At 34.4% G+C, this 24,482-nt stretch overlaps 1 protein-coding gene across 1 annotated transcript in view; it reads left to right on the plus strand.

Moving 5' to 3' along the window:
• The window catches only part of DIAPH2 (diaphanous related formin 2), a 2,325,141-nt gene that overhangs the window by 520,464 nt on the left and 1,780,195 nt on the right, over positions 1–24,482 (plus strand). The window contains 1 exon segment of the mRNA XM_053699395.1: positions 21,079–21,218. Coding sequence (XP_053555370.1) covers positions 21,079–21,218 — 140 coding nt within the window.

The following is a 24,482-nucleotide window of genomic DNA, read 5'->3' on the forward strand; positions in this document are numbered from 1 at the left end:
AACTATTAAATATAGCTCAAGCTATTCTAGCCTACTGTATAGAATTGTTTATAAGACATTTCCATAGATACAAAGCACTTGTGGCATAGTAGTTTGGTGGCATTCTATTAAGGCCAGCGGGGTTTTATTTGAGGCAAGGTAAGGAAAAATATAAAATAATCACTAATATTGTGTTTGTAAATCTGGTTATATATCTATTTATTTACAGGACATGGGGAACAATTTGATTATGCAAACATTTTCTTTATAAACAATTTTTTCTTTAATATTTTTTTTTCCTTAATTTACTCCTATTATAAATTTTTCTCCATTCTTTTGTTATCTTTTTTGGAAAAGCAAGAATGTAAACAAAGGAGCCGGCCCATTTTTCATTCAGCACAAGAAAATGAAGAAAAATTTATAATAGGAGTAAATTAGAAAGTTGCTTAAAATTGCACGCTCTATCTGAATCATGAAATATTTTTCTTTTTGGTACTTGTTTTACTAAAAAAAAAAGAAATTGTCTGTACATAAACTGCTTCCACCTAGTGCTCTTACATAGTTATAAAACATATTTATAAAATGGATGCCATATATGGCAACAGTCACGTGCATGCTCCTACACCTTCCTATCTGCTTTTCAAAAAACGGATACCAAACAAACAAAACAAAGTAAACATGATAATAGAAATAAATTGGAAAGTTTTGGCTTTTTGTCCCTTTAATGTGGTCAGGGGTGGGGTTTGGGCATTACAGGTTGGGGGTTTAGGCAATCCCCAGATTCATTGTGGAAACCTCTGAAATAAATAGAGGAAGGGCGAACAGCATAACAGGGTCCCCAAATCAGAACCACCTTGATGACTGGATCACATTTAAACATAACACCACAAAGCATTATAATATGTGAAAGTAAGGCAGTTATACAATGATGATGGATGATCTATGCTATATTGTAGCCCAATTAAATACATAAACCCTCAGTAAAGGAAGCACAGCATAATGGGTCAGTCTACTCCAGAAATGTTATTGTTTAAAAAGACAGATCATTGTATTACCCATTACCCAGTTCTGCATAACCAATAGGCTTTTATTCATATACTTTTTACCTCTGTAATTACCTTGTTTCTAAGCCTCTGCAGACTGTCCCCTTATTTAAGTTCTTTTGACAGACTTGCATTTTAGCCAATCAGTGCTGACTCATAAATAATTCAACGAGAGTAAGCACACTGTTATCTATATGGCACACATTAACTAGCGCTGTCTAGCTGTGAAAAACTGTCAAAATGCACTAACATAAGAGGTGGCCTTCAAGTGCTAGGAAATTAGCATATTAGCCTACCTAGGTTTAAATTTCAACAAAGCAAATTTGATAATAAAAGTAAATTGGGAAGTTGTTTAAAATGACATGCCCTATCTGAATCATGAAAGTTTAATTTTGACTAGACTGGAGCATTTTACACTATAGGATGTGTGTAAAAGTTACATTTTTCGTGATTTGAGATTATTTAAAAAAAATGTGGCGGTTGTACAGGTAGAATTACCTTAATTCATTGTGAACATACAATGACCATGTATACAGTTGCAGTCAATATTTTAGTGGTTGTAATGCATTTCTGTCCATTAACCATGATGCACTATAAAATGTATACAGTATCATTGTACACTCTTGACTTTTGTGCTGACTAACCTGCATTGTATCACATGAATGGCATCATATAAGTATCCAATAACCTTCAAATATATTGGTAAAATGTTGTGATAACAAACAGCTAGATTACAAGTTATGCACGCTATAGGGTAATTTACAAATGCAACAAATTTGCATTATTTAACCCCCTATAGCGGAGCCATTACAAGTATTTAAATAGCCTTCTTGTGCTTGCGATATGGCTGTGTTGAGCTCCATACCGCACACAATCCAAGTGCTGTTTTGACGTGCTCGTGCACGCTTTCCCCATAGACATCAATGGTGAGAGCGGGTGAGGAAAAAGTCTAACACCTGCGATTGCGGAATGAAAAGCTCCGTAAAGCAGCCCCATTAATGTCTATAGGGGAAAAAAAAGATACGTTTAAACACCCTAACATAACCCTAAGTCTAAACAACCCTAATCTGCTGTCCCCAACATCACCGGCACCTACATAATGTATTAACCCCTAATCTGCCACCCGATATCGCCACCACCTAAATAAAAATATTAACCCCTAATCTGCCGCTCCCTATATCGCCGCCACTATACTAAAGTTATTAACCCCTATTCTGCCGCACCCCAACATCGCCCACACCATATTAAAGTTATTAACCCCTATTCCGCCGCTCCCCGACATCGCCGCCACTAAATAAAGGTATTAACCCCTAAAACCTCTGGCCTCCCACATCACTACCACTAAATAAACCTATTAACCCCTACACCGGTAGCTTCCCACATCTCAACAACCTAACTTAAACTATATTAACCCCTAAACCTAACCCTAACGTAACCCTAACACCCCCTAACTTTAACATAATTAAAATAGAGATAAACTAAAGTTACAATTATTAACTAAATAATTCCTATTTAAAACTAAATACATACTTACCTCTGAAATAAAACCTAAGCTAGCTACAATATAACTAATAGTTATATTGTAGCTAGCTTAGTTTTTATTTTTATTTCACAGGTAAGTTTGTATTTATTTTAACTAGGTAGACTAGTTAGTAAATAGCTATTAACTACTGTATTTACTAACTACCTAGTTAAAATAAATACAAACCTACCTGTGAAATAAAACCTAAGCTGCCTTACACTAAAACCTAACATTACAAAAAATAAAAAACACTAAATTACAAAAAATTAAAAATCATTCTATTACAAAAAAATAACAAACAAAATTATCAAAAACAATAAAAATTATTCCTATTCTAATGCCCTTTAAAAATAAAAACATAAAAAAAACAACTAATCTATAATAAACTACCAAGGGCCCTTAAACGGGCCTTTTGGGGGCCCTTAAAAGGGCCTTTTTGTAGGGCATTGCCCTAAAGTTAACAGCTCTTTTACTACAAAACAAAAAACAACCCCCCTAACAGTATACAAACCACCACCCCCCAAACCCACAAAATAAAAATAAAGTAAAACTTAATCTACACATTGCCCTGAAAGGGGCATTTGTATGGGCATTGCCCTTAAAAGGACATTTAGCTCTTTTGCTGCCCAAGCCCTAATCTAAAAATAAAAACCCACCCCAAAAACGAAAAAAATACATTACACAAAATAACAAACAAATTATCAAAAATAATAAAAATTATTCCTATTCTAATACCCATTTAAAAATAAACTACCCCAAAATAAAAAACCCTAATCTAGAATAATCTATCAATAGCCCTTAAAAGGGCCTTTTTTAGGGCATTGCCCTAAGTTAAACAGCTCTTTTACCTGAAAAATGACAAGGACCCACTAACATTACAAACCCCCAACCCCCCAAACCCACAAAATAAAAATAAAAATAAATAAATCTCTAAAAAAGCTAATTTACCCATTGCCCTGAAAAGGACATTTGTATGGGCATTGCCCTTAAAAGGGCATTTAGCTCTTTTGCTGCCCAAACCCTAATCTAAAAAAAACCCCACCCAAAAAAAAACTTAAAAAAACCTAACACTAACCCCCGACGATCCACTTACAGTTTTTGAAGTCCTTCTTGAACGATCTTCAGCCAGGCGGCGAGAAGTCTTCATACAGACAGCCTCTTTTTTTTTAATCCAGGCGGCGAAGTCCTCATGCAGGTGGCGAAAAGTATTCATCCAGGTGGCCTCTTCTATCGTCATCCAGGCGACATCTTCTATCTTGATCCCGGCGGCGCAGAGTGGGTCAATACTGAAGAAATCTGGCGCGGAGCATCCTCTTCATATGGTCTCCCGCCGTACACTGAATCTTCAATGCAAAGTACGCAATTCAAGATGCCGTCCCTTGCATTCCTATTGGCTGAAAATTTTGAATCAGCCAATAGGAATTAGAGCTGCTAAAATCCTATTGACTGTTCAAATCAGCCAATAGGATTTAGGCAGCTCTCATTCTATTGGGTAGATTAAGTTTTTTTTAGGCGATGTCAGGAGCGGCAGATTAGGGGTTAATAACTTTAATATAGTATTTGCGATGCAGAAGGGCCTTGGTTTAGGGGTTAATAGATAGTTTATGGGTGTTAAGTGTACTTTGTAGCAGTTTAGTTATGAGTTTTATGTAACAGATTTGTTGCACAAAACTCATAACTACTGTTTTAGATTGCGAAACGGATCGTGTCGGTATAGGCTGGAACGCATCGTTTTTTAGCCTCAACGCAAAACTCGTAATGGCAGCACTATGGAAGTCCCATAAAAAAATGTAATTTTTACGTGTGCGGGACTGACGTTGCGGTACAGGCTTAAAGGCTTGTGCTACAGCTATACCGGCAAGACTTTTAATGGCTGTGGTGCTGTTTTAACGCTGAAATGGCAATTTTTTCAGCGTTAAAACACGAACGCACAACTCGTAATCTAGGTGAATGTTTTTTATTTTCTTTTTGTATAGTTCAGAAAGCTTTTCTTTTAATCACTTTGAGACTATAATAATTGCAAATATTGTCATATATTGCTATGATACATATCTTCTCATATATCTGTAAAAACAACATAACCTGCAGTTGAGAGTGTTACAAATATTGCAGTCTATTCTTACAGTAAACGGTGATTATATGTGTGCAACACTATACTTTAAATACTGTAATTATTTACTTGAAAGACATTTTAATCTATGATGGTTCTATCACTTGATATTTTGGGGTATATTTATTATAGCGCAGATGGACATGATACAATGTAGCGTATCATGTCCGCCGCACATCGATAAATGCCGACAGCATACGCTGTCAGCATTTATCATTGCACCAGCAGTTCTTGTGAACTGCTGGTGCAATGCCGCCCCCTGCATATTTGCGTGCTAGCAGGGGGTGTCAATCAACCTGATCGTATCTGATCGGGTTGATTTCTGTCCGCGGCCTCAGAGCAAGTCTTTAGACCACTGCTTCATAACTTCCTGAAGGCTCGCTGGAAACAAGGGGCATCAAGTTCCATACGGAGCTTTATAAATCGGCCCCTTTAAAACAACCATGTATTTTTTAATATAGAAGTTGTATCTTTTTGTTGCATTTTTCTATCATTTTTCAGTTTTATTTTATTATTGCCTATATAAATGTTGTGGTTTACAGTCCATATTCTAAAAGGTGTTCTGAGGTCTGTAAATTTAAAGTTAGTAGCATTTTTGTGTATGTTGTAAATTAAACTCGTTACTAATAAAAACTGTCACATTATTTATTTTTTACATTTGTGCTGAAACATTTGACTTTTTCCTAAAATGTCTCTACTGTTAAGATAATTAGAATATTTCTTTAAAGACACAATAATATTTCATTTGAGCTCACATTTTCCTATAAAATATTAATTTAGTTACAAAATAATTTTTATTATGCTTTCCTTATTTATTTTTCTTTCTTTTTCTGTTACCCCCAGACAGGCTGGAGTTCATTAGAACAGTGACCCTGTAACACTCTACCCATTGATCACTTGATCAGTCGATTTATATATCCCCCTAAATGGCTAGTAGTCTATTTGTCTCCCTGTAATGCGAGACTATACAACTGCAATGTTGGTAACAAGGGGAAAGTTTAAATGCTTTTAGAACATTTACTTTATATAAAGATCTCTTTAAAAGGATATAAAAACGCAATAGTAAAATGTGAGTAAAGTGCTAGAGTGGTAAAACACATACTAAAAGTCTGCAATATACTTATCTGTAGGCAGTTGTTGAGTCAATCAGGGTTTATATGTACAGCCACCAATCCATAACTATGTCCAGCTAGGACTGCCACTCCGGCCATGCTTTCCTGAACACTTATGAGTTACGCATGCTATAGGGTAAGCAGGGAGGAACATGTATTGCGCTGTTCATCAGCACATCCATGTGCACCATTCATGTTCTGCCCTGCTTACCCTGCAGCATGCATAACTCATAAGTGTTCATGAAAACATGGCATCCCTATGTCCAGCTGAGGTGGAAGAATATTATCTCTTGAAGTAGACTTGAACTTTGTGTTTAACCCTTTAGGCACACAGTAATGCAACAGCAAAATGTTCCAGTTTATAAGAGCATTATACTTTTACATTTTTCTGTGATCTTAATGTCTCTTTATCCAACGTTTAGTCTATTTTATTTTGAATGGTATAGCAATATTTCCTTTAAGTGATTATTAACTCAGATATCATATAATAATTCAGTGTGAAAATGTATTTGTGTAATGCGGCTTTTATTTTCACTACTACCAAAGACTCAGAAGCCAGCTACTTTTAAATCCTTAACATGTAGTGTGAAATGCTTTGTACATAAGATAACAAATAAAGTTATGGATTCAGATATTGTATTTTTTATTTTAATAAACTACACACAACTTTATTTGTATATATGTGAGGACACTACACACAATTAGGGCTCAATCTGTAGGCAAATTAATAGGAAGCTTCTAAATGAATTACTAAATTTCTCTAGTTTGTTGCAAAATTGGCTGCAGAACCTGCACGTGGTATTGGGGATCTTATATCTCTGTAATGAAAAAGCTTTAGGATAGTTGGGTAGATAGACATATAAAGGGAGAGATAAATACATAAAGATAAATAAAGAGGGAAGATCTGCATATTGAGTACTAGTTAGTTATGTGAGATATTTTTTTTTTACTATTCTTATTTTGATCTTCTAATTTAAATGTGTTTATAAAGTCATGCTTGGCAGAAAAAGCAATGCATAATGCATAGAACTGTCTCATTTCTGATAAAAGCAAATGTAATTATTTTGATAGTTGTGGAATTACATCAACAATGGTTTTAAACATAGTGGGGGGGAAAAACAATGCAGTTAACTCATTCCCGGCTTCTAAAGAGTTATTGTTATACAGCAAACATTTAAACGCAAAGAAAAAGCTATACAAATGTGCAAAGTGTTTCTAAGTGACAAAACCCCCCACTTTTTTTGTAGTAAAAAGGTGTTGTTTTTTTAACTACTATTCCTTTTAACAGAAAAAGAGAGAATCCTAATCTTCATGAACAGACAATTCAATTTCATACCATATTTATGCTGGTGCATGTAAGCTTACCTTCCCACACAGCAGAACCCCATATATAAGTGCTACGCTAATACGTATGAATATGTCATACATTTAAAGGGATACGAAACCCAAAATTTTTATTTAGTGACTCGGATGGAGCATACAGTTATAAGTAGGTAGGTGTCTGGCACACAATATGACAGAAAATAGTGCTGGCATCTAGTGCTCTTGCAAATGGATAATATCCTTGCAAAACTATTGCCATATAGTGCTGTGGACATGTGCACGCTCCTGAGCTTTTTTCAACAAAAGATACCAAGAGAACACAGAACATTTGATAATATAATTAAAAGAGAAAGTTGTATAAAAATGAATGCTCTTTCTGAATCATGAAAGAAAATGTTTTAAGTTTCATGTCCCTTTAACACCTTAACGACCAAGGACGTGCCAGATACGTCCTGCAAAAACTGCCAGTGACAATGGACGTACCTGGCACGTCCTTGGTCTAATTGAGTGCTGGAAGCGATTTTGATCGCTTCCAGCAGCTCTCAAGGTATTGCAGTGATGCCTCGATATTGAGGCATCCTGCAATACCCTTTTTTAAGCATCCGATGCAGAGAGAGCCACTCTGTGGCCCTTTCTGCACCGGTAGCGATGGTGCCGATCGTTGGTGGGTGGGAGCTTAGCAGGGAGGCGGGTGGGCGGCCAATCGTTACCCGGCATGCAGTTCCTGTAAGTGCAATGTGCACGGCGGGTTCCGGGAGCATGCGGGGGGGCATGTGGGGGCGCGCATGCGTGCGTGCGCGCGCAGCGACCACTGCCACCAATGATCCAGGGAATTGCATCGTGAGAGGGAGGGAAGAAAAAATAAATATCAAAGGATCTGGGAGGGGGCAGCTACACTACAGAAAAAGCTATCCTTCATTAAAAAAAAAAAAAATGTTTTTTGGGGAAAACTGGGTACTATCAGACAGCTGCCAGTACCCAAGATGGCAGTAAATAGGTAGGGGGTAGGGTTAGAGAGCTGTTTGGGGGGATCAGGGAGGTTGGGGGCTAAGGAGGGATCCATCACAGCTGAATAGATAATTTAAAAAATAAATAAATAAAAAACTTTTATTTTAGTACTGGCAGACTTTCTGCCAGTACTTAAGATGGTGGGGACAATTGTGGGGTGGGGGAGGGAAGAGAGCTGTTTGGGAGGGATCAGGGGATGGAATGTGTCAGGTGGGAGGCTGATCTTTACGCTAAAGCTAAAATTTACCCTACAAGCTCCCTAATTAACCCCTTCACTGCTGGGCATAATACACGTGTGGTGCGCAGCGGCATTTAGCGGCCTTCTAATTACCAAAAAGCAACGCCAAACCCATATAAGTCTGCTATTTCTAAACAAAGGGGATCCCAGAGAAGCATTTACAACAATTTGTGCCATAATTGCACACAGTGAGAAACCTAAAGTTTGTGAAAAAGTGACCGATTTTTTTATTTAATCGCATTTGGCGGTGAAATGGTGGCATGAAATAAACCAAAATGGGCCTAGATCAATACTTTGGGTTGTCTTCTAAAATAAAATATATACATGTCAAGGGATATTCAGGGATTCCAGACAAATATCAGTGTTCCAATGTAGCTATCGCTAATTTTGAAAAAAAGTGGTTTGGAAATAGCAAAGTGCTACTTGTACTTATTGCCCTATAAATTGCAAAAAAAGCAAAGAACATGTAAACATTGGAGATTTCTAAACTCAGGACAAAATTTAAAAACTATTTAGAAAGGGTGTTTTTTGGTAGTTGTAGATGTGTAACAGATTTTTGGGGTCAGTTAGAAAAAGTGTGTTTTTTTCCATTTTTTCATCATGTTTTATATATTTTATAGTAAATTATAAGATATGATGAAAATAATAATATATTTAAAAAGTCAATTTAATGGCGAGAAAAACGGTATATAATATGTGTGGGTACAGTAAATGAGTAAGAGGAAAATTACAGCTAAACACAAACACAGCAGAAATGTAAAAATAGCCTTGGTCCCAAACGGTCAGAAAATGTAAAAGTGCTGTGGTCCTTAAGGGGTTAAAATGAGCTATACTGTTCACCATACCTTGGTTGTGCTTGCAACCTATAGAGAACATCTCTAAAGACAACAGGTGATTTTAACCTAATCTCATCCAATAAACCCTATCATTGAAATATACATGGGAGGTTGCTAGGTAATACAAGGCAATACTGCCTACATATTGCAAAAAAATAAAAAATAAAAATAAAACCTGCAACAAATCCACATTTCAGATACAACATTAACCTGCACTAGATGCTTCTTCCAAAATATGATACGAAAGGAATCCATTTTCAAATAAAGGGCTATTATAGTGAAAAAAAACACATGCGTTGATTTGTTAGAGCCTCTAATTTTATCAACCTCCAATGCTACGTGTTTAACCTCCAACAAAGAGGTAAATTTATTAAAAATAAAGCAGACATGATTCACTGCAGCGAATCATGTCCGCTCGACCTTGCTAAATGCTACATTGCACAAGCTCAGATCGGATTGGGATGATTTCAATCCGCTGCTTCTTAACTTCCGTTTCAGGCGAGTCTGAAACGATGAGGATCCGAAGCAGTATCCGCTGCATAATAAATGGAGCCCATAGTGTTTAATTGTTTTTTTAAATATCAGTTTCCTAGATATCCCAACCGATAAATGACACAACCAAATTAATTTGTGAATTTTTTTTTTTTTACATTTCCACTTTACCACAATTCTAAATAAACATTTTGATGATTGTATTTGATTTGACAACACATTTCATATTTTCAAAATTTGATATGACCTTTACTTTACTTTAATATTTGAACATAGCATATCCATGAATCTTGTGGTCCAAGGTTATAGAATTGAAACAGTTTAAACCATTAGACATGAGCGGTGTTACTGTAGTCTGAATGTCTGTAATAAACATTAGATAAAATTGTTATTGTTGGCTTTCCAAACATTTTGCAGTTGACTTGAAATTGAACCCATGAGATGCACTTCACAATGGAGCTCACATTGATTGTTACCGAGGGTTTTGGCATTAAAGGGATCCTAAACCCAATTTTTTTCTTTCAGGATTCAGATAGAGCATGCAATTTTAAGCAACTTTCTAATTTATTTCTATTATGAATTTTTATTTATTCTCTTGCTATCTTTAATTTAAAAAAAGCAGGAGTGTAAAGCTTAGGAGCCGACCCAATTTTGGTTCAGAACCTGGGTTACCATTGCTAATTGGTGGCTAAATGTAGCCACCAATAAGCAAGCACTAACCAGGGTGCTTAACCTAAAATGGGCTGGCTTCTAAGCTTTACATTCCTGCTTTTTTTTTTTTTAAAGATAGCAAGAGAATAAATAAAAATTTTAAATAAAGATAGAAAGGGAACAAAAAAAATCATAATAGGAGTAAATTAGAAAGTTGCTTAAAACTGCATGCTCTATCTGAATTATGAAAGAAAAAAAATGTGGGTTTAGTATCCCTTTAACACTCCAATACAATGTTCAAATTGTTAATTTGAATATTTACATTTTAAATTAGATTCCAATGTGTTAACATTTGATTCTTTGTTACCAGTGGTACTAAAGAAATATTTGAATGACATAATAAATAAATTGCCAGCTGGCAGCATTATTATTAACCATTTGTTTTGTTCATTCTACTTGCATCTTTTTTTCTAGCTTTTGGCTTATTCTGCCTGGTCCAAATAAGTTATGCTGGAAAATCTGTATTATAGCCCATATGTTCCTTCTCATTTTACCTAAATAAAATATATTTTAACTTTACTAAGCTTTAGTAGCAATTTTATAGACTTTTTCAATGCACTAAAGGGTAGAAAGCAAAACAAAACAAAACTACAAGCTGGGTGTTTTTTTTAGTTATCTGTGATAAATTTATCAAATATATTTTCCTTTATCACTGAGGATTTTAAAGATCACATTTTTAAAGATATAAACTCCCCCCCCCCCCCCCCCCCCACAAGTAATAGAATTAAGGCCACTGACTGACAAGTGATTCATTGTTTATGACATATTGAAAAGAAATTGAAGATTGAGTGGAATATTTTGCCTATAAAATTTACATTTGATTTTAATAAATTTACCTCTTTCAAGAGAAGCAATATCTTCCAATTTTAATGTTCTAGTCTAATTGTCCATCGCATGAATTGCTTTTTTTATGCAATAGAAGATTTTACCACAACATTTAAAATTCATCTCCTAGAGATAAACACTATGAAATCTTTATTTGCTTGTCAGGCATTGCTCAAACATTATTAATAAGTGACACATATGCTTTGATAAGTTGGAAATACATGCAAATTATTTGAATTATTCAGAGCACAATATGTGAATTTCAGCATCCTTAAATACATGTTTTTCCAAGATAACTAAAATTTGTAACTAGAGACAAGGAAATATTATTTTTCTTTAAATTACTTGCAGCTGGTATAATATATATATTTCTTAGATTATATTTTTGCATTGAATACAAAACAACAGCAAAATATTGGTTATAGGTATCAATAGAAAGTTAGAAATTGCATTTTAATACGTTGTTCACTGTAATTGCTTTAACTTCATATGTATCTATAGGAGCCACATAGTCAGGACTGTTACTAGTCAGCTGCAAAGAAGAGATATATGTGTGTTGCAAATGGAGAAGTGTAGAGCATCAGTGGACATTGAATTAAAGGAACATGTTACTCTTATGCTAAATCATTTGAAAACTATGCAGAATATCTGAAAAAAGCTGGCTAAAACATATTACATGAGCATCTCTAAGTAAAAAAGGAATATATTTTGCATCTGTGCACTGTAGGAAGTTAGCCTCCAGCTACTCTCTATACTGTCATCTGCATGGTCAAAACAACACAGCAGCCAATCAGCATCATCTGTAAGTGGAGAGTTCACACTTTGCTTTACTGTGATTGTATGCAACTTCACCATGATCTTGTAAATATTTCAAAGCATGCCAGATGCACACTCCCTTGATAGTCGCATGACAAGAATCCTGATTGGATGCTTAAAGGGACATGAAACCCTTTTTTTTTTCTTTCATGATTTAGAAAGAACATGCAATTTTAAACAACTTTCTAATTTGCTTCATTTGCTTTATATCCTTTGCTGAAAAGCATATCTAGATAGGCTCAGTAGCTGCTGATTGGTGGCTGCACATAGATGCCTTGTGTGATTGGCTCACCCATATGCATTGCTATTTCTTCAACAAAGGATATCGGAAGAATGAAGCAAATTAGATAATAGAAGTGAATTGGAATGTTGTTTAAAATTGTATTCTCTATCTGAATCATGAAAGAAAACTTTTGGGTTTAGTGTCCCTTTAACGTTCTTTTTCAATGGGATGTGTCTACTTGAGACATTTAAATATCTTCCTTTTCTTACATAGAGATGTTCATGTGATATTTCCTAGTCAGCTTTTTATATACATTCTGTATCCCTTTTAAGTGATTTAGCATTTGTGTAATATATCCCTTTAAAAAAAGTTTTGGAAGAGGACTATCTATAGCACCCCATTTTAGGCATTTTTTCACTACTGACATATATTTGCAAACAGATGTCCTCTGTGAACAATATATTACTTAAACACATCAACTATTATTTTGATATGTGTTAATATACTTAAAATGATAGCATCATTTCATCTTTTTTTTTTTTATTAATACTTATTATGTGTATTAATACCCTAATGGTGTTAAAAATATTTTATGAGATATGTATTTCATTTGTGTTAATATCTGTAACAAATTGAGTGTTTTTTAAAGGTTTTTATATTAAGAGAAATTAAGAAAAATAATGAAATTTTCTAAAATGAACAAAAAACAAACAACCACCCAACAATGAAAACACTTCTTTTTCATCTTCTACTTTTAAACGTGTAATATATTTTGTATATGTTTCTCCGTCCTGAATTTGTACTCTGCATCCAATGATGTATTTAACAATATAGTAGGTGTCTTAAATTCAATGTTATGGGTCAGAAATTTTTCTGCAGGAGAACAGAGGGCGTGAGTTTAGGTCCATCATACCTAACTGAATATAGATTATTTTTTCCCATCTCACTTTTCACGGATCATAGCAATTGATATTGAAAGGATTTACTTGGTGAAACCAAAGAATTAGTAAAGATCTGAGAGCATGCTTTATTTGTATGTCAGAGACTGTTCTGTAAACTCTAGATTAGTGCAGCTGGTATATGGAAGATAGTAATACTGAGGTTTGTCCTTCTTGACTTTGGATAAAACTATTCAAGTTTTTTTACACTATCTACCAGGTCTATTTGTCTATCATCTATCTGTCTGTCTATGGGCCAGATTACAAGCGACACACTAACGTGTACGCATATTACAAGTTGAAAGCAAACCTGTTTGCTTGAGCACAATCAAAACTAAAGACCTTGTGTAAAAGCTGAGGGTTAAAAAAATGTGCATCAAATACATTGAAATAAAGTATTACATGTATAGATGCTTCATCTGATAAAAACTACTGTATTCATATAAATATTAATAAAAATATTTATAAGGATTAGAATGTATAGGATATACGACAAGGTATTTAAATGGAAAAGGCTATATTCTATATATATATATATATATATATATATATATATATATATATATATATATATATATATATATATATATATATATATATATCTAAATATGTGTATGGGTGTATATATATATATATATATATATATATATATACACATATATATATTTATATATATATATATATATATGTGTGTGTGTGTGTGTGTGTCTATATATTTGTATATACATGTGTATTTATGTATTTATACACACATATATACACATGCATATACAAATACACACATACAAATACACACTTTTGAGCCCTTTCCACTGAAATACCTGAAATCTTTAAAAATAATTTTTATTCAATTTTAAGATTTAAAGGGATATGAAACCTATTTTTTTTTTTCAGATAGAGCATACAATTTTAAACACCTTCAAATTTACTCCTATTATCAATTTATTTTCGTTCTATTGGTATCTTAAGTTGCAAAGCAGGAATTCAACCCTTTTTTGGTTCAGCACCTGGGTAGCGCTTGCTGATTGGTGGCTAAATGTGTATGTGTATATATATATATATATATATATAGTACAGACAAGAGTTGACCCAAGCATTCTCTGTTATATTAGTTGTCAGGGTGCTCTCTATATAAGTTGCATCATATTTTCCAAAAATGAAGAGGCGCTCTCCGGACTTGTATTTCTCAAAGTTATTGTCACTTTATTTTCTTATTTCAGGTCAATGTTTTGATCCATACAGGGACCTTTTTTAAGACCAATTTTGTCTTACTTAAAGGGACAGTATACACTCATTTTCATATAACTTCATGTAATAGACACTACTATAAAGAATAAGATGCACAGATACTGATATAAAAATCCAGTATAAAATGGTTTAAAAACGTACTTAGAAGCTTTCAGTTTAGCTCTGTTGAAAAGGTAGTTGGAAAGCCCACTGCAAGTGGGAAATAAGACACTTCCCCCTCCCTTCTTTTGCATATGAAAAGACCCTTTACACAAACAGGAGCAAGCTGGAGTAGGTAGCTGACGGTATTCAAATAAAACTTTGGGGCTTGGTTAGGAGTCTGAAAATCAGAGCAATGTTATTTAAAAATAAGCAAAATTATACATTTAAAAAAAAAAAAAAACTTTATGGGCTTTATAAATAGATCATCTACAAAACATTTATGCAAAGAAAAATGATTGTATAATGGCCCTTTAAGCATCATTGTTCTGCATAAAATACTCAGCAGAGCGATGATGCTTAAGTAAGAAAAAAATAGGTCTTCAAAAAGTTCCCTGTATGGATCAAAACATTGACCTGAAATAAGAAAATAAAGTGACAATAACGTTGAGCAATACAAGTCCGGAGAGTGCCTCTTCATTTTTGGGGAAAAAAATTATAAAATATATATATATAAAAATATTTATTTATGTGTATCTAAATATATATATATATATATATATATATATATAAATAAATATATATATACATATATATAAGGGGCGCGATCCGATAAACGGCGTAGTTTGCGGCGCAAGCGAGGGAACCCGCGTCGCCCGCAGTTTCAGCTCGCAACTCGAGCTATCCAATATGCGGCGCCGTCAGTTGCTAAAGTGGCGCAAGTCTGACAAAGTAGCGATGTCCAGAAATTTGCGTAAGTACAGATTTTTGGAGTCGCCAGTGTCTTGCGCCACGTTAGAAACTGCCGGCGCCTACAAAACCTGACTAAAGTCTAAATCACCCGCACTGTCTAACATGCCTCCTAAACATAGCCCGACACGTCTAACCCTCTATCCGCTATCCCCCCTCACTAGCCTAACAATAAAAAAATGTATTAACCCTAAACCGCCGCTCCCGTAGCCCGCCGCAACCTAATAAAGTTATTAACCCCTAAACCGCTGTTCCCGTAGCCCGCCGCAACCTAATAAAGTTATTAACCCCTAAACCGCCGCTCCCGTACCCCGCCGCAAGCTATATTAAATCTATAACCCCCTAAAGTGAGCCCCTAACACCGCCGCCATCTATTTTAAAATTATTAACCCCTAATTTAATCCCCCTACCCTGTCGCCATCTATATTAATAGTATTAACCCCTAATGTAAGCCCCTTACACCGCCGCCATCTATATTAAAATTATTAACCCCTAATTTAATCTACCTACCCCGCCGCCAGCTATGTTATCTATATTAACCCTAAGTATATTATAGTTAATATAGTTATTACATTATATATATTAACTATATTAACCCTAATTATATTAGGGTTAATATAGTTAATATAGTTACTATAGTATTTATATTAACTATATTAACTCTATCTAACCCTAACACCCCTAACTAAATTCTTATTAAATTAATCTAATTCATATTATAAACTAAAATATTCCTATTTAAATCTAAATACTTACCAATAAAATAAACCCTAAGATAGCTACAATATAATTAATAATAACATTGTAGCTATGTTAGGGTTTATATTTATTTTACAGGTAAATTGTTAATTATTTTAACTAGGTATAATAGCTATTAAATAGTTATTAACTATTTAATATCTACCTAGTTAAGATAATTACCCAATTACCTGTAAAATAAATCCTAACCTAAGTTACAAATACACCTACACTATCAATAAATTAAATAAACTACAAATATCTATCTAAAAATACAATTAAATAAACTAAACTAAATTACCAAAAAAACAAACACTAAATTACAAAAAATAAAAAAAAGATTACAAGATTTTTAAGCTAATTACACCTATTCTAAGCCTCCTAATAAAATAATAAAGCCCCCCAAAATAAAAAAAAATTCCCTGCCCTATTCTAAATTAAAAAAAAGTTCAAAGCTCTTTACCTTACCAGCCCTTAAAAGGGCCTTTTGTGGGGCATGCCCCAAAGAATTCAGCTCTTTTGCATTTAAATAAATATACAATACCCCCCCCCCCAACATTACAACCCACCACCCACATACCCCTATTCTAAACCCACCCAAACCCCCTTTAAAAAAGCCTAACACTACCCCCCTGAAGATCTCCCTACCTTGTCTTCACCACACCGGGCCGAACTCCTCATCCGATCCGGGCGATGTCTTCCTCCAAGCGGCAAAGAAGAATTCTTCATCCCGGCGATGTCTTCCTCCAAGCGGCAGCAACGTCTTCTTCCTTCCAGCAGCATCTTCCATCAAGCAGCATCTTCAATCTTCTTTCTTCGCTCCGCTGCCGCGGAGCATCCATCCTGGCCGACGACTGAACGACGAATGAGGTATCTTTAAATGACGTCATCCAAGATGGTGTCCGCAGAATTCTGATTGGCTGATAGGATTCTATCAGCCAATCGGAATTAAGGTAGAAAAATCTGATTGGCTGATTGAATCAGCCAATCAAATTCAAGTTCAATCCGATTGGCTGAACCAATCAGCCAATCGGATTGAACTTAAATCTGATTGGCTGATTCAATCAGCCAATCAGATTTTTCTACCTTAATTCCGATTGGCTGATAGAATCCTATCAGCCAATCGGAATTCGGCGGACGCCATCTTGGATGACGTCATTTAAAGATACCTCATTCGTCGTTCAGTCGTCGGCCGGGATGGATGCTCCGCGGTGGAGCGAAGAAAGAAGATTGAAGATGCCGCTTGATGGAAGATGCTGCCGGAAGGAAGAAGACGTTGCTGCCGCTTGGAGGAAGACATCGCCGGGATGAAGAATTCTTCTTTGCCGCTTGGAGGAAGACATCGCCCGGATCGGATGAGGAGTTCGGCCCGGTGTGGTGAAGACAAGGTAGGGAGATCTTCAGGGGGGTAGTGTTAGGCTTTTTTAAGGGGGTTTGGGTGGGTTTAGAATAGGGGTATGTGGGTGGTGGGTTGTAATGTTGGGGGGGGTATTGTATATTTATTTAAATGCACAATAGCTGAATTCTTTGGGGCATGCCCCACAAAAGGCCCTTTTAAGGGCTGGTAAGGTAAAGAGCTTTGAACTTTTTTTAATTTAGAATAGGGCAGGGAATTTTTTTTTATTTTGGGGGGCTTTATTATTTTATTAGGGGGCTTAGAATAGGTGTAATTAGCTTAAAAATCTTGTAATCTTTTTTTTATTTTTTGTAATTTAGTGTTTGTTTTTGTAATTTAGTTTAGTTTATTTAATTGTATTTTTAGATAGATATTTGTAGTTTATTTAATTTATTGATAGTGTAGGTGTATTTGTAACTTAGGTTAGGATTTATTTTACAGGTAATTGGGTAATTATTTTAACTAGGTAGATATTAAATAGTTAATAACTATTTAATAGCTATTATACCTAGTTAAAATAATTAACAATTTACCTGTAAAATAAATATAAACCCTAACATAGCTACAATGTAATTATTAATTATATTGTAGCTATCTTAGGGTTTATTTTATAGGTAAGTATTTAGATTTAAATAGGAATATTTTAGTTTATAATATGAATTAGATTAATTTAATAAGAATTTAGTTAGGGGTGTTAGGGTTAGATAGAGTTAATATAGTTAATATAAATACTATAGTAACTATATTAACTATATTAACCCTAATATAATTATATATATATATATATATATATAATGTAATAACTATATTAACTATAATATACTTAGGGTTAATATAGATAACATAGCTGGCGGCGGGGTAGGTAGATTAAATTAGGGGTTAATAATTTTAATATAGATGGCGGCGATGTAAGGGGCTTACATTAGGGGTTAATAATATTAATATAGCTGGCAGCGGTATAGGGGGATTAGATTAGGGGTTAATTTTTATATAGGTGGCGGCGGTGTAAGGGGTCAGATTAGTGGATAGATAAGGTAGATGGCAGCGGTGTAAGGTGTTCACATTAGGGGATAGATAAGGTAGATGGCGGCGGGTTTAGGGGTTCACATTAGGCGATAGATAAGGTAGGTGGCGGCGGTTTTAGGGGCTCACAGTAGGGGGTTAGTTTATGTAGATGGCGGCGGGGTCCGGGAGCGGCGGTTTAGGGGTTAATAACTTTATTAGGGATTGCGGCGGGGGATCGCGGTTGACAGGTAAATAGACATTGCGCATGCGTTAGGTGTTAGGTTTTATTTAGCAGATCGCGGGTGACAGCTAGATAGACATTGCGCATGCGTTAGGTGTTAGGTTTATTTTCTAGCTAGTTTAGGGAGTTACGGGGCTCCAATAGACATCGTAAGGCTCCTTATGGCTGCTTTTTGTGGCGAGGTGAAAATGGAGTAAGATTTCTCCATTTTCGCCACGTAATTCCTTACGCTGCATATTGGATACCAAACTGCGCTGGTTTGGTATACCTTATGGCTGCTTTTTGTGGCGAGGTGAAAATGGAGTAAGATTTCTCCATTTTCGCCACGTAAGTCCTTACGCTGCATATTGGATACCAAACTGCGCTGGTTTGGTATACCTGCCTATGGCCCAAAAAACTACGGGAGACGGCAGAAATATACGCAAGTAACTTCTAAGTTACGCCGTATATAGGATACCAAACCAGCGCAAATATTGGCGTCGCCGGCTTTTGCGGGCGACGATTTTTATCGGATCGACCCCATAATGTTTGTATGTATATATATATATATATATATATATATATAAAACAATTATTTTTTTCTAGGTGAAGAATATTGTAATGTAAAAAAATGATAACTCACTTCGGGTTTAGTGATGTTGGTCTTATGAGGTGTTGGATTAAAGGGACACTGAACCCTAATTTTTTCTTTCGTGATTCGGATAGAGCATGCAATTTTAAGCAACTTTCTAATTTATTCCTATTATTACATGCTCTTCATTCTCTTGGTATCTTTATTTGAAATGCAAGAATGTAAGTTTAGATGGCGGCCTATTTTTCGTGAACAACCTGGGTTGTTCTTGCTGATTGGTGGATACATTTGTCCACCAATAAAGAAGTGCTGTCCAAAGTCCTGAACTAATAAAAAAGCTTAGATGCCTTCTTTTTCAAATAAAGATAGCAAGAGAACGAAGAAAAATTGATTATAGGAGTAAATTAGAAAGTTGCTTAAAATTGCATGCTCTATCTGAATCACGAAATAAGAAATTTGGGTTCAGTGTCCCTTTAACGCTCGAGTGATAAATGTTTGGTTTTGTGCTGTAGGTCTTATGTGGTATTGGGTTAGTGCACAAGCGATAAGTGTTAGTTTTTCCTTTAAAGAGTTCTCCCCATCAAAGTATATTTAGCACTGCGGAATCTGTTGGCGCTCTAAAAATAAATGATAATAATAATAATATGGAGAGAAGTTAACACGGTCACAATTTCCAAAGTCCTGAAATTAGCGTGTGTTTCTCTTGAGTACAAACAATTTACTTTGAACTTGTAATGCACGCACTAACCCACCTGCAAAAAAACTTACTTACAGTGGTGTCTGTGCTCAAACTCAAGTGCTAAATAGTGTGCCATTTGTAATCTGGCCCTATATCTATCAATCTATCTGTTAATCGGTCTCTCTCTATATCCATTTATCTGTATCTATCTATCTATCTATCTATCTATCTGATTTATCTATGATAAAAACTTAATTTAAAGGGAAATAGAAGTCTGTAGTATGCTGGGACACTGCGAGCACTTTGCAATGCTAAGTGCACTGAGAAAAGACTGCATTAGATTGTTTAAAGGAAAACTGAACCCAAAGTTTTTCTTTCGTGATTCAGATAGAGCATGACATTTTAAGCAACTTTCTAATTTACTCCTATTATCACATTTTCTTCATTCTCTTGATATCTTTATTTTAAATACAAGAATGTATGTTTAGATGCCGGACCATTTTTGGTGAACAACCTGGGTTGTTCTTGCTGATTGGTGGATAAATTCATCCACCAATAAAAAAAATGCTGTCCAGAGTTCTGAACCTAAAAAAAAATGTTTAAATGCCTTCTTTTTCAAATAAAGATAGCAAGAGAATGAAGAAAAAATGATAATAATTAGAAAGTTGCTTAAATCACAAAAGAAAAAAATTTGGGTTCAGTGTCCCTTTAACGCTCGAGTGATAAATGTTTGGTTTGGTGCTGTAGGTCTTACGTGGTGTTGGGTTAGTGCACAAGCGATAAGCATTGTAGATAAGGGCAGTAGGGCACATGATAGTGGGTTGTGATTGGGAGATATGTTCCCTACACAGTGCAAAGAGTTTACTTACAAATCAGCACTGGTGTTAGCTCAGAAATGCACACTAGTGTTTTCCCTATGTAGATCACTAGATATGTTTTAGAACCTGGTGGGCTGGAGTATTCCCAGCTTGAAAACACTGTGTTTAGCACGAGTATTTATTTGTTCATGGAGTTTATTAAAAATAAAATCTGATATTTTGAATTTCTGCAGTTCCAGCACTCTTTGATACTTATATTCTATTTTTATTGCTTGCATGGCTTTAAAGTTGAATATTCCTTTCTTTGATTCTTAACAGGGTGGACTAAAAAACAGCAAACATGAATGCACATTGTCTTCTCAAGAATATGTCCATGAATTACGATCTGGAATTACAGATGAAAAACTTTTGAACTGTTTAGAGTCTTTGAGAGTGTCATTGACAAGTAATCCTGTCAGGTAAGCAATTTTGAAATGTAATATAATTGTAATAAAATATTTAAAGTAAAACTTAAAATTTTGAGAATTCAGATAGCACATGCAATGAATTTATAAAAAAACAAAAAAAACAAAAAACAAATTTGCTTTGTTCTTTTTCTATCCTTTGTTGAAGAGTAAACCTAGGTGGATTTAAGAGTGTATACATGTCTTTAGCATTTTATGGCAGCAATGATTCCAACTGTTTATAACATTGTTGCAAACACTGCTGTCATAGAGTACAAAGGTCAAGTGCAAGCTCCTAAAATTGCATGCTCTGAATCAGGAAATCCCTTTAATATGGGTGTTATATTTGATCATTTCCATACAAAATATTCTAAGCCTAACATTGAACCAGTTATATAGGTTCCAATATTTGTGCTTATCAGGCATTATGCATTTTTATGTATAGCTGGTGTTACTATATTTTACCATAAAGTAGAGATTATTAGCGCAAAGTAATTGCTATTATAATGCTGAATTATTTTGCAAAACAAAATACTCTGTTATCCTTAACAACAATATGTACTATCCCTGTATTCCATACCATCATTGTTTGACTACATAATCACAAGGCAGATTTTATTTTACGTCTTATGTCAGACATTTCAAGCTAATTTGTTTAGAATAAGAAAAATAAAAATCCCACACAGGACATTACTTACATAATAGGAGTATTAAGCATGTTAAATGGTTAATTTGTTAAGCATCCTGTTAATTAAAAACTGGACCAGTTTGTTTATGTGTTTTCTGGTCCGATGAATATTCTCACTGTGGGACTGGTATTCAAAAGCTCGCTGGCAAGGAGAAAATTTTTTTACACCTTAGATTGTAGAGATCTCTCCTTCACACCATGAACCCTGCATACTGAGATAAATATCTTTCAAATTCAAATTTGTGTTTCAAACATTTTGTTAGGGACCTCTCCATACTGACGAGATGTCTCTGGCGAGATCATCTTGTCTGAGTGGAGAGCTTTTGAATATCAGGCCCTTTATCAAGCATTAGAACACATAATATTTAAATGCAGAAAATCAATAATGGTTAGAGCTAAAAAAAAACATGAAAAGGGGGCAAAACCAATAATGAAAGTATACTGAAAAGTTGTGTTACTACACCTAATTAACATTTTATTTTAAAATCAGATGTTGTTTACTGTCCATTTGATGAAGTTTTACTAGCATATATCCCTACTAAGCTACAAACAGATGAGGGTTAAACAGTATACACTATTTCTCCCTTTAAAGGAATATTAAACACTTTGAACTGGTAATATAGAATGATAAATCGTAAATATAAAACTCTGCAATATACTTTCAATATTTATTTTTCCCCATTTTCATGTAATTCCATTCTGAAATTGTGAGCTTTTCAGTTTATGTTAGAAATAAAAGTGCAGAACACTGTTATATTCCACATAGACATTGGCTGCACACTCTAGTGACCTATTTCTAACTGCACCTAATTGGCCACAGCAAAGAAGGTAACCTAAGTTACAACATGGCAGCTCCCATTGTTTTATAGACACTTATTTTGTCACTATTTAAACAACTAGTGAAATTTTAAAAAATACATCTACATGTACTCTCGGACTTATTTTTTCTTTGAATGCATCATTCTATCTAACATTTGTTTAGTGTTTAATGTCCCTTTAATTCAATGAGGGGAAGCGAACACACTGGACATTTCAGGAAAGCATAAGTGAACTTATCTACTGACACATTGACCACAGCAACTAGTATAGTGACTTATACATTTCTAAATGCTGACTGATTTATTTCTGCTTTCTTGCACAGAAAACAAAATCAAATTAAATTAGATGAATCAATAAGAAAACCAGGGAGCTCTTTTTTTTTTATAAAGTAGCAAAGGAAAAAAAGGCATTTCATACAGAAAAACATATTTGTCTTGTCAATTTGTGAAAGTTGTGGGTTTATAAGAAAAATGTTGCAGTAAAACACAATTATGTTTATTACTTGAAAAATTATTCTGTTTGTCAAAAAATAAAAATTATGGTTTTACTTTTAGACCATAACCCAAGTTTTTCCATTTATTATCCTTGTGATGAAATCACCTGCAATGATATGCAAAATAAATCACTGTATTACAACCCTAAAGTATTATATCTACTAAAACTTATTACTTTACCCACTCAGCACTGAATATATGTGTCTTCTTTTTAACCCTTAACACCACATTTACATTCTATCATTCTCATTGCCTAATATTAATCTATTTGAGATTTATGATATTGCTGGTATGGTAAAATTACTATTTAATGAGAAATAATGTCTGATGTTGGGAACTATAAAGGAGGGAGATGGCTACAAATTGCCAAGTACAATAAAATTGCATTTATAATGTCTTTTATGTTGAGTTCACAAACATTCTGTAGGATCAGGGACATCTACCTACTAAATAGCAATTCCTGCTGTTGATTTCAGTAGCATGACTTGATAAACAACAATTGCCTCACATTCCACAATAGAACCATTTCTTCCATATTCACAATTTCCTTTGATTTGATACACTTATATACAGATACAATAAAAGTTGCATGTGCTCGAACTTCAGATATCTGCATTTAGATTATTTCTGCTTTTTTATTGTTTTTGTCCTACAAGGTGCACCAAAATGTAGTTTTTCAGGACCGGATAAATATAAAAACAATTAATTATATATATATATATATATATATATATATATATATATATATATATAGAGAGAGAGAGAGAGAGAGAGAGAGAGAGACACACACACACACATATATATATATATATATATATATATATATATATTAAAATTATCTCTCTCTCTCTCCACACACACACACACACACACATATATATATATATATATATATATATATATAATATATATATATATTTTTTTTTTTAAAGGATTCGGTATATAAGTAGGCATTCCAATCCTGGTCAAGGGAGAAGCAAGTTGGTTGCATCTTTGTTGAAAACATTTCAATAAATTACTGTTAAACATAAGTGAATGTGCAGTACCTGTTAATACTGGAAAGTATAGGTATGAATCATAGCCCTATAGCAGGGGTGTCCAAACTTTTTTGGAAGAGTGCCAGATTTCATGAAGTGAACATGTGCGAGGGCCGACCATTTTGCCTGACATTTTTTGAACCATTTTAAAATAAATGCAAATTAACTATTTCATGTATGTTTATGTTTACAATGGAATTAAATGCTTGTCAGATGTTGATATCGTAATACTGTCTTAAAG

This window comes from Bombina bombina, chromosome 1, assembly GCF_027579735.1.
Source record: "Bombina bombina isolate aBomBom1 chromosome 1, aBomBom1.pri, whole genome shotgun sequence".
NCBI lineage: Eukaryota > Metazoa > Chordata > Amphibia > Anura > Bombinatoridae > Bombina > Bombina bombina.